Raw genomic sequence first — 12251 nt, 5'->3', positions numbered from 1 at the left:
TGAGTAACATTAATTACTCTGGACAAAACTTCCTATTGAGCAGTCTTTGATGTAAAGCTAATTGCATCTGCAAAATGAAACCAGCCCAACAGTTCTTCTGCAGCATATTGCACACTTTTTGTTTAAACATTTACATATCCAGGAATAGCCTTCAAAAACAGTTCTTACCTCCTATCCCAGTCTCCCCAAACCAAACAATTGAAATTTTCCTGTTTTAAATGTTCTGAAATGGAGTTTGGATAAGTGTCAGACAACTATCATAAGAAAGAAAAAGGAGCAGCCAGAGATCAGCAAAGGAAAGAGCAAAGGCAGCTGCAACAACTGAAAATTTTAAGCTAGTAGGTCGGTATCACAGCACCTTCTGCCCAGTCCCAGACACTACAATAAGTACATGCCCTAAGTTTTAAAATTTACTGCAGTGACCTAACCTCACTGCATCCATTACATGTTTCCTGTATCAGTGCTTTGGGAGATCAGATTAGCCAAAAGAAAACCAAGCTTTAAAAATTGCTTCCTGCAATTCCTACACAAAGAGTAATAAAAGACTTGGACTGAGAAGAAATAGAGTGAGCTTTACAGATATGAGCAGTGCACAAATTTGACAACAATAACTAAAAGGTAATTTTTCATAATTTGGAAGAACATCTTATTTGAACTTACCTTTAAAGTCATACCTGGCTCAAATCAACAGGAATGAGCATGGTGGAGGTAAAGAATGCCATTCCACAGGTATTAAATTCCCAATTAAGGCTTGCTTTCAACAGCAGCCTCATAAGCTACTGTATCTGACTCAAATCTATGGCCTGCTCTGGATTTTATCAAATGATTGCACACAAGAGTAAAAACACAGCAAGTAATTTACCTGTAATAGATTTTAGAAGTTTTTAAGTATTCTAAAGCTGATTTCCTTCTAGCCATGTAACGCTATCTTCCCACAGAGAATGTACAATAATTAACTAACAGTAACACAGTCATAACATAGACAAGGAAGTACTAAATGGCTGGGTTTTTACATCCCTCTTCCTACTCTGTTCCCTGGTTGTTAAATGTTTGGGGCCAGGGTGGGGAGGCAGGGGGAATTCTATTTCATAGCATACATGTTCCAATCAACAAACAGCAGTTTGTTCCTTAACTACAGAAAATCAATATTGGTTTTATTTATTATAAACATGTAAGAATTAAATCAAAACTTAAACTGAAGAGGATAATATACAAAACAAATAGGTTCAGTTAACAGAAAAATTACTAAAATTATGTTAAGTAATAAATGGGTCCTGATAAAAACTTTTCAGATCTGACCCAATTTTATAAAGTGTCAGTGACTAACGAAGTGATGTTCACTTTTAACACAAAAAACCCACCTGAAAATCAAATGTCTGGGAGAATTAGGTTATTTGCTGGAGAGAGCCTAAGAGCAAAGTAAATGGCAGATGGCTGTGGATAAAGGCATGTCCATTCCTCTGGAATAATTTTAAAACTCTTTCACAGTATGCTGGGAGTGGCACTTCCTATGAATGCAGAGAAACAGCTATTTTTCCTCATAAAAAAAAAAAAAAAAAGGTCATTTTCCATCCAGACTATCACAAGATGCAACACTTAGAATCATAGAATGGTTTGGGTTGGAAGGGACCTTCAAAGGCAGGAACATCTCCAACCAGATCAGGTTGCTCAGAGCACCATCCAAGTTCTGGTATACCTGTTCTTTCCACCATACTACTGCTATGATCTGCAGACACAGATTTACCAGGAGGAAGCTCCTGCAACTAACTAACTGCCTGGCACACCACCAGACAGCAAGGCACTGTCTGCTTCGGCCTGGCAATCAAATCAGCTCTAGTCATGTTTCAGGATCCTGATACAAATCCTACTGAAGGTGTTAAAACAGAACACACCTTTAATTTCAGAGGACTATTCACTAAATCTTTATCATCATCAGATAGATTCTACAAGAATTAATATACATTGCTTTAAAACTCTGCTAGTTGTAGAAGAGGCAAGTTTACTGCAGATTGTCCTGCAGGTAACAGCTGTGGTAGTTTTCTTTTCTTGCCTGCCACTTTGCCAGCCGAATAACTCTGGTTGAAGTTATCAAAGCTAAGTATCCATTTTAGGATGAAAACTGCAAAAAAAACAACTCAGCCATTTTCTAGAGAGGGTCCCCCATGACCACTAAAGTAAATTCATAAAGCATTAAGCAACTAAAGTTATTTCAGCACTTTAAAGAAAAGTTTGCAAGTGAAGTGGCAAGGAAGGAGGAAGAAGGGTAGGACCTGGCGTCAGGTTGTGATGAACACAACCTCCCTGCAGCCATTCAGGGTAACAGCCACCAGGGCCTGAAAGGCATTAGGAACAGAGAGGGTATTTGTGTTCCGCGTGTACTTTCTTTAAATCAAGCAACAGAAAGTAGCAGTGGCTTGCCTTGAATGTATGTTTGTATCTGAAGGGACCAGAGGACAGAGAAAAGACTGATGTGGATCCAGGAAAGAACAGATAGGAACAAGAAGAAGGAATCAGGTAGTGAGTGATAAGAGGAGAATAAAGACAAAGAAAAGCTCAAATTAGAGCAGCAGGATACATGAGCAAGAATGAATGGTCAGGGACTTTGGTCCTGAGTGGACTGAGACAGCAGGTAAGGAAATATAAAACCAGAAGAGTACATGGCAGAATGTAAGCAAAAGGCAAATGGTCCTCAACCTGTAGGTAAATTCTCTGCTCCATAATTTGGGTCTCAAACTTCTACAATCTTCACAGTCTTCAGTTTTTAGCAAACAGCTGTAAAAGCCACCAGTAAAACACTGATCTGATCTTTTTCAAGAAGATGATCTATTACCTTCTCCTTCTGTTTGTTTTTCTCTTAGCTGTCCTCTGTAAGTGCAAAGGTCTCTACTCTTCTAACATGAATTTAATGTAACAGTCCAGTTGAGCAAAATCTAAAAAAGTTTACATCTACAGCTGCATGCTCAGACACACAAAATGCTCTCTACCAGGAGACTGCTTATACACCCTTAATTGGAACTGTATATGAATGCGTTTTCACACAGCCCGATTAGCAATTACCAACTGTCTTGTTATGATTCCCCCTTCAGAGAGATGGCACTGTCACACACACGGGTAATAGAGAGTATGAGAAACACAGTGAAGCTGGAAATCTCAGAAGAGCAGAACAACAGCAATTTATTCTGCAGTTTGCAGAGTGAATGCAGAAAAGAGTTCTTATATGGGCATTTTTAAATGTGTATATACACATAGACACACACACACACATAAATCATAGCCACTGTTAAAATTGAGGTAGTTGGCTAACGTTTAAGATTACAGTTTCGTAAAAATCTATGAAAAGACAATAAAAATTGCTCACACATATTCTTTATATATTAATTCTATACTTCAGCATTCTACTGCCTTAACAGAATCCTAGCAATGGAACGTTCAGAAGCTTTACTGTAAAACTAGCTGTCTGTACTATGACCATCAGCTTTCATCTTCCTAGCTAGATCCCGTGTCCTATTGTTAGACTGAAAGTCCCACAGATTGTAATGAACAATTTCCGCATTTTATAAAATAGTCCACATTACTGAGTCTATTTTGCAAAGTAATCAAACATCCTTCCCTCCCCCTCCCCCCCATTATTTTTATAATTTGGTGTAATGGAAACATTTAGACATTTAATTTTACTGTGACAATGTAAAAATTCACAAACTTATTGTTTTATGCCCCACATTATCCCAGACAGGAGAAGGTTCAACACTGCATGAGCAAACCACATGACACAGACACAGTCAAATCACATGACAAATACGGTCACCACATGACAAAGCTAATGGGGTAATACACAGAGGGCTCGGGTGCATACGGTTACCTCAGACACTAGGCACCAAACATGAAACTCAAGCTAAGAAAAATGCTTACTCTATTCCCCACCCTGTGCCTCCAAAAATCACCCCCAAGGCCAGAATGGTCCCTGCCACTGCACCTATTAGCCTGTTAGTGGCCATGCTCACTGTGTGGAGGGAAAAGGGAAGATTTTTTAAGGAAATGATCACATATACGTCTGAAATGAAAACATGAAATAATTCCTCAAAGGAATATTTTACACTGTAATCTATAGTGAGAGAATCAATTCCAACCTCCTAACAAACCTTTATTTACCAAATACTAGAGCATTAAAAATTCTGACATGGGCTATATTTGGTTTTCTTTGAATGTTTGCAAATACTTCAATGAGAAGTTTTCCTGTAAATGTAACACTATGCCTTTCAGCTTGTGAGTCTATTATTTACTTTAAAAGAAAGCATCATCAACCTACTGCTTATTTAAAACAGCCAAATATAAATAAAACACCAATAAGAAAACTTCCTTTTGATCACCAGAAACTTACTGTATCCATAATATAACTAAGCAAATGAAAACTGTTTGTTTGGAAACAGTTCCATGACAGGAACGGGGGAAAAAAAAATAAATATCTAACTTTTAAATTCCTTGCTTTACTCCTTAGTAGTATTTTCCCTTGTTACTGCATTTATCAATAGGACTCTTTATCTATATGACCTAAAGACAGATAACACCTTTTAAAAAGAAAAACCTACCCTAGAAATCTGCTTCAAGTAACGCCCTGGAAAATTCAAGATGTTCAGCTAGTCTCTCAAGACATTGAGGCCTTATTTTTCATTTTTTTTTTAAGGGAACTGTTTTGAGAAATACATCTATGCATTTCCTATGTTAAAGATAAAAACTTGATAGATTCATTGAGTCATAACAGACCACAAGCAACCCGCTGAACTCCCTAAGGGGAACTTTTCAAAAGGACAAAATCTTTATAGTCTTCACGCTGAATAAAGTCTGTTTTGAAATGGTTTCATAATTTTTACCTGTTTCATAAATATACACACACAAACACGCACACATTTGAGACATAAGTTTTATACTAAAAAACCAAACACTATTCCAACTAGTCAAACAAAGGCCTAATTCTGCAAATGAAATTGCAAAAGAAGAATCTTGTGTGCATATGGAGTCCTACCGATTTCAAAACGACTAGCCAGCACTCTAAAGTAATTCAAAGTTTCTGCAGTAGCCAAAACTAAGAGCAAGAACTCTTTGTCTTCCCTAAACTGCTAGCATGCTGTGTAGGTCTGCTAGTACAGGATACAGTAGGTTGCTGAGTTTAGAGTATTTCAAGACTCATGTATTCATACCAACATAAATAAAGACCACCAATTTTTTAAATCCTGATATACAGTATGGAGCCAAAAGCAATTGATGGATGATGGAAAGGTCTGAAAAGAAAAGTGCAGGAGTAGCAGTCAATTGTTAATTATCACAACAATACATAAATAAATAGCAATCCTTCCTAGCTATACATACTCTAACTGTAGTAAGAAAAATGCTTGGATTTACAAAAAAAAAATCTTAAGTCTATTAGGTGACTTTTCACATCATGAATGTTCTGTTTCTGAAATCTAACAAAACTCAAATTTAGGGCTAAAGAAAAACAAGCATTCTGGTTTCTGTCGCAGACCTGTGAACTGGCATATAACACAGGAAGTACTGGTAATAAGGGAAAAAACTCTGGGAACTACTTGAGAGTATGTTGGACCTTTACAATACACAAAACTACTTCTGTACTCTTCTGACATCTTCTCAGAAAGGAATTCCTCTCTTAGCACGCTAAAAGAGATTTTAGTAGCAGTCAGAGTTCAGGTTCCTAAATTCATTTCTAGGTGATTCAACATCAATAAATTACTATTTACTAACTACATAAGTAAAAATAATCCATCTTTTGAAATCATTGAGCCACCTTGTACAAAAACATATTCTGCCTTTTGGAGATGACTCCATGGAAAAATGCAGTCTAAACTTTATGTCTGCACCTATGGCAGAAATCCAGGCACATACTATTCGTTTAAGACTTTTTCCCATAATATTTCAGCATTGACATGTTAATTTTCATAAAGATATTTCCATTCTGTATTAGGTGAGTTAATCTGAATTACAAAAATCTAAGCAAGACAAGCGTACCTTCTGCGTTGCCTTTCCTATAGACCTGTTTACAGAGGAGGGAATTATTTCTTACCTACAGGATTTGGAAATAAGCAATATAAAATTCATGTACTTTCACAGTGTCACAACTGTAAATACTGCTCTACTCATCCACATACAAAGAGAAGTAATCAGCTCTATAGTGCTGTTCTCCTCTATTTTTTTTTTTTTTTAGACCCTGTAAGCAGCATTCCACAGTTAGCAAGGTTTTTATGGGAAATGGAATGAACAGTAGCTTTGTAAGGCAGGGTACAAACCAGGCAGCTCTACACTGAACACTGGTGGAGTCAGGAGTTCAGGAAGCACCTGTACCGATTCCCTAATACAAATCTGGACTGTTCTAGAGAGCCTCCTTCACAGTGGTAACTTGTTCTATGACGATCTCTTCAATGGTTCGTGGTAAAGGTCTACTGGAGCCATTCTGCTGAGGGGTAAAGGAGTAAGGCACACGAGACAGACGTATAGCCTTTCTGGAGGGACATACCAAAATACTGTCCTCCCTTGAACCCTTGGATATTTTGAAGAGTAATCAATTAGAGTCTGAGCTCTAAGGGCTACATTTTTAAACAACTCTATCTTCCTTCCATCAGCCTTGTATAAGGGACAGAAGAACCTGGAACTGGGATATAGCAGAAAAAGTTTGTATTTCTCAGTTGTTTACCGGGAACTTTATGTGTAAACGTGTAACACTGGATAAATAATAGTTTGATGTTGGACAATGTCCTGGTGACAGGAAAGACATTAAAAAAAAATGGGACAGCACAATCCAAAAACATTCTTTGGCAGAGAAGTCAAAGAGAATCTCAAATGCTTTTCTTCCTCTTTGAAAAACTTTTTTTGATTAATTATTTCCTCAATAGGTCCTCTTTGCATTTATACTTCATATGCCTTTGAAATATTTACTAAATATGTAAGAGTAAGCAATAATGATCGTAACAATAATTTAAGACCTTAAAATCTTAATTTATTTATTTTTCCTCCCATTGAAATATGATTTCAAGGAACCAAAGCTTTTTTTCACTAGGGACATTACACTTTTTCCTCGTTTATGCCACAGCTCTGTGAATTAGCTGAGAACAACTAAGGGAACTAGTAATCTCTGGTAAAACATAAATACTCAATTATCATATAAATAATAAGACCTACACTTAGATTCCAGTCACAAAGAAAATTATTGTAAAAAACAGAGAAGAAGGGACAACGGAAAAAACCAAAAAGTACGTACCATTACCTAGTGATATCTTCCTCAAATAAAAGTTTCATCAACTCTCAAAGCAGAAAGACCTACTTCATCTACATAAAGCAGAATTTTACTGTCTGGGTCTAAAACAGGACTGTACAACATTATTCTCTTTCTATATACTAATTCTGCTACCATGTGTCAACAGAAAAATGACATAAATACTTGAAAGAACATAAAAAACTGAAATCACACAAACCCTTGGGTCCTTCATCCTTCTTGCTACCAGTATCCCTGATAGGATCATCAATACTGCAGTCTGTTCCAGCCCAGGAGAAATTACAAATGCAAGTGGCTTCATTACTACAAACCTGGAAAAGAAAATAGATGACAGCAGTTGGTTTTTAACTACATTTTATTAAGTTTATTTAACATGTAATTAGGCATTTAATTCACAGTATAAAACTTACCCATTTATATATTGTAACAACGAGTATAATACATCAATAACCTGAAAGTTTGCTTTAACTCGCTAAATACACTCAAATGCTAGAAAAAACAGAAGTGTTCCCAGTGGTTCCATCATCACCTGCACTACACACCTGTATAGGATGGAAAAAATAACAGAAATTCTCATCCAAAAAACTCCCTACACTAGTTAGATCTTCACCAACCAGCTACCATTGAGCCTGGATGTCCAGAAGGAATACAAGCATTTGCATTTAAAAGGTTCAAGACATGGTTATGCTTTACAACCTCTAATTTACAGCTTGCTCCCATGCAGAAAAAAAAATAGTAAGATTTTTCAGTGGTTTTGCTGGCATTTTTTTCTAAGCAGCAATGAGGAGTGCTTGCTTATCTCCTAGAAAGAGAGGAAATAGTTCTTCCTAAGTCTACATTTAGCTGAATGACCTCTAAAAAAAGACTTAGGACTCACTAAAATTGGCAGTACATTTATCAGATACAGGAAAATCTAACTGACAAAACCTAAAATATCAAACCAATAGAGAGATAATAGCTATAAACTTTCCATATGAAAAAGAATATGGAATGTTTTGCCAGAAGAGGTTACTAAGGAAAAAGCATGACATGAGAAATAGACACAAAACCAAAAAAAAAAAAAAAGAAGTTTTTATTATGGGACTAGAGGTGAAGTCAGTCATTAGGCATCAGCTAATAATGTCTTTTGGACACTGGAACATAATGTGAAAAAAAAAAAAACCCAGAAAACACACTAAGTATTACAAGTAGTACATGTGATTTTTTTTTTTTTTAATTTAACTTTTATCTCACTCTGCTCCTTAAAGTTTTCACTGAAGAATCTTATCTAGGAAGCTGAAGATAAATACGTCTTATGGCAGGTTTGATCAAGTGAAGTGTTCTTTTAAAATTATTAAATGGAATAATCCAAAGCAAAACAAAAAAGGTAACACAGTTCTCTCACAACTCATGCCACTCTCAAAAAGTACCAAGATGATTTCTAGATCTCCTAGATCCTTTACTTTCCAATTTTTAAATTTTTCTTCTTGATTTTGAACCTAACCCTCTTCTTTGAAGCACTCAAATTCATCTTCAGTTACACATAAGAAGGAAAAAAAAAAACTTCTTGTATAAAGTCTAGCCCCTTAGGCAAGCATGTGTCTGCTGAATCCCACAATGGAAAGGTTTTATCAGTATTACAGTTAAGACATGGAACAGTGAATCTGTTCATCAAACATACCTAACATCTTAGACAAACGGACTTACAGGTAGAATAATAGAATATAATGTGCCTGAATGTAAAATGATACACTTTGCATCTGTTCAAGAAGAATACATCATCTCTGCTGAGGTCCAACAGTTTAGAATTTTGATTATTTAAGTCATGAGGTATAAATCCATCAACGCAGGACCAAGTCTATGAAAGTGTTAGTATGCAGGAAGAAGTTTAACTGAAGACGGCAAGTAGCTTGAAATACGGGTAGTACGTTACAGAAGTCTTTACAGTAACTGATGTCAAAGCTCTTTCTTGCTAGTAATGAGAGCAACGCTTTGAATATAATTGCAGAACTAATTTTACAACTTTGCTTTCTAAAACTTTATCTGTGCTTCACAGAATGGCAATCTTCCCCTAAAATCTGACATCTGAGTATTCAGATCTACAGGCGTTAGGAACACTTTCAGGTAGAGAACTCCACAGGGTACATTACGATCAGCTAAAGCAGAGACAGCTGGAGAAGCTTAGCCCAGTACAGACTCACCCCATGACCGGAACAGACTTTTCCATTAGAACCAATGGGACAGCTGCTTATGTTCAAGGACTGAATTGGCAAGCATTTTTTGTCCAGACACATCATGTGAGGTCCACATGGAGCTCCATCCTCCACATAACCTAAATCCGTATCATCATCTAAAAGAACATGAGCACCACTAGGAGAAATAAGTTTTAAGATACTATTAGTATTATGACTGGTGACCTTTGAAAATATTAAACATGTCAGTGTAGATACTGAAAGCCTCATACCTTTCTCTCATTCAAGCATATAGACAGATTAAAGACAATGATAAAGTTTTTCTGTCTGCCCACAGCATTGACAAGGTGTTCCAGTTGTCAGACTAAAAAGAAATCTAGATAATGACTTAAATACTCAAGAAGGGCCTTGGGCCCTTGGGTCTTTTTTTCTTTCTTCCTTCCTCCCTCCCCTCAAATGCTGTGAAATACTATTGTTAGAAAAATGTTAAAAAACTAACTTTCCATGTGATGACATTTAAATAAAAATACTAGTGGAATAATAGAAGAGTCAAGACTCACTGTTCACTTAGGACCTCACTATGTAAGAGAGTATTCTTAGCATGACAGCAATGTTGCTAATGTCTTTAAAATACAAATTCAGTACTGTGCGCAGTAGACTAAAACCCATTTACCTGCCCTTTAACTGAACTATAGCTTAACTTCTTCATCCTGCCACAACTCTTCAGTTTCCTCCCTCTCAGTCTTCACTTCCCAACAGCTATTTCTCTGAGGAGGTAGTACTCAAACGCATTATGTTTAATATGAGAGTCTCTGGCAATTACAGACTTTTTCCACTTAGAAAAATATAATGCTGAGCATTAAACTCTGACTATGAAGTTCTGCTACTGGAGAGATCAGATAGAGTAATCAGCAGGATAACCCACATTTTGCCCTCTTTAAGTGTGGAATATTAGGCTTTATATTTGTTTAATCAAAAGAAATACCACTCAGAATAATGATTTTGCTGCAAGATACTAATTACCTAAAAATCATAGAATTTTTCATTTACATTTATCTTAATTCAATTACGTTTGACAGAGCAAAATCATGTTGGAACATTGCATTATCTTTTACCTGCAGTCCACTATTCGTCCTTGATGATAAAAAGAATTTGGGATAATTTCTCCTTGAACTTGACCAACTCGTGGGACTTTAGTAAGATTAGTACAGAGCAAAAAGCCACAGAAAACATCACTGTAAAAAGGAAACATAAATCAAAAAGTTAGTGGAATAATATGAAGTAAACTTAAAAAAAAAAATAAAAGACTGGCAATGATGCTGCTCATCAGATTAAGTAATATATTACCATAAGTCACGTTAGACTTTCAGAGTAAACCATGGAAATAAAATAAATATTATTTTATAAAACTGACAAGAGGCAGAAACCAGTAATTGTTCATTCTAATGCACCAGTAAACGTTCATACGAACAAAAATCTATCTGTGCTCTAAATACAATACAGTACAATTAAGAGGAGTCAAATTGTACAAAGCTTCGTTGTATCAGGCTAAATTACATTTCCCTCTCTCTAGTAGCTTGGATGCTGTACGCTAATGTGAAGTTTGATTTTTAGTTTAGTTTAATTTCCCTTGCAGGACAATAGAACCATAATAACAATTGTCAGCATGCAGTCTGTGCACCTGAATTTTTGTAAAGAATCTGCTTAATTTGATGTTATTTTATATGTGCAATCTTAGAAGTATATCAGCTTAGGACTTCCTTCTCCTACTCTAATTGTCCTAAGTCATAGAAGCAGCTGGATGAAAGCTGGAAATTTTATTTGTTAAAATTGCAAAAAACTTTAAATGGCCCTTTAGCTAGACCATTTTTCTGCATCTCTCTACTGACCAGAAAAAGCTTTCATATAAATGAGGTTTTTCTAAATATTAAAAAAATAAATGCATTAAACTACTCCTTTCCTTATGATGCTATCTGACAAGTGAATCACGTAATCCCCACCCCCCAAAAATGCCACTTGACAAACATTAAATAGTCAAAGGAGAAAAACACCATTCTGAGACTGAAAGTTTTACATGCATACTTAAAAATTAGGAAACAGTAAGTAAATCAGGAGAAATTTCAGTCTACCCACTAAAGATAATGAACTTGAAAAGTAAATTTAATAAAATATTCATCTAGTAATGATCACACACAAATGAGTCAGCCATTTTCTCTGTAGCATCCAAATGTCTAATGGTCCTCTTTGATCAAAATAAAAATTGGAACAAACTTAAAATAGCATAATCTGGTATCAATCCCAGAGCAAGTGAAAACAGTGTGTGTATTTGCAGCCTAATTTATCCCTACCAAGTTTGAGGTCTTTGTATATTATGAACTTGTGACTTTTTGCTTCCTTGTCAGCCAGCTTCTCTGAAAGAACTGAAGTCACAGGGCATTCTTCTGAAAATCTGGAATTATTTACAAGTGTATTGCTGAGTCACCTATGGATTTGTCAGAATAGAACTTTTTCAAGATGTAAGCCTTGTGAGGGAAAGGAGATTCAAAATAATGCAAAACAAATGGCTGAAACATTCATGAAAAAGTACACAATATTAAACCAATATTAATCTATTTAAACTACAGATAATCTCTACCAAAGCTGAACTTACTGTTTGCTACACTGAATCCATCGGTCTCCATCCTTTCCACAGTTTCCTTTTTTAGTGCCTTCTGTATTAAGCTTTTCATAACAAAATTTGTCAGATCCTGAAGACTCTGTTGATGAAGAAAGGAAAAAGGAATGTACTTTCCCCTGGAAAC

At 35.9% G+C, this 12251-nt stretch overlaps 2 protein-coding genes across 2 annotated transcripts in view; one reads left to right on the top strand and one right to left on the bottom strand.

Annotated features, from left to right (window-relative positions):
• The window catches only part of ADAM23 (ADAM metallopeptidase domain 23), a 73220-nt gene that overhangs the window by 895 nt on the left and 60074 nt on the right, over nucleotides 1-12251 (bottom strand). The window contains exons 21-24 of the mRNA XM_086751019.1: nucleotides 12101-12206; nucleotides 10566-10685; nucleotides 9460-9628; nucleotides 7479-7590 (exon numbers count right to left, since the gene is read on the bottom strand). Of these exons, the coding sequence (XP_086607145.1) occupies nucleotides 7479-7590; nucleotides 9460-9628; nucleotides 10566-10685; nucleotides 12101-12206 (507 nt within the window). The remainder of the gene's footprint in view (nucleotides 1-7478; nucleotides 7591-9459; nucleotides 9629-10565; nucleotides 10686-12100; nucleotides 12207-12251) is intronic.
• The window catches only part of DYTN (dystrotelin), a 68314-nt gene that overhangs the window by 55571 nt on the left and 492 nt on the right, over nucleotides 1-12251 (top strand).

This window comes from Chlamydotis macqueenii, chromosome 6, assembly GCF_036417535.1.
Source record: "Chlamydotis macqueenii isolate bChlMac1 chromosome 6, bChlMac1.mat, whole genome shotgun sequence".
NCBI classification, from domain to species: Eukaryota; Metazoa; Chordata; class Aves; order Otidiformes; family Otididae; genus Chlamydotis; species Chlamydotis macqueenii.
The sequence above is the reverse complement of the archived record's forward strand: the minus strand, read 5'-3'. Positions and strand labels throughout refer to the sequence as shown.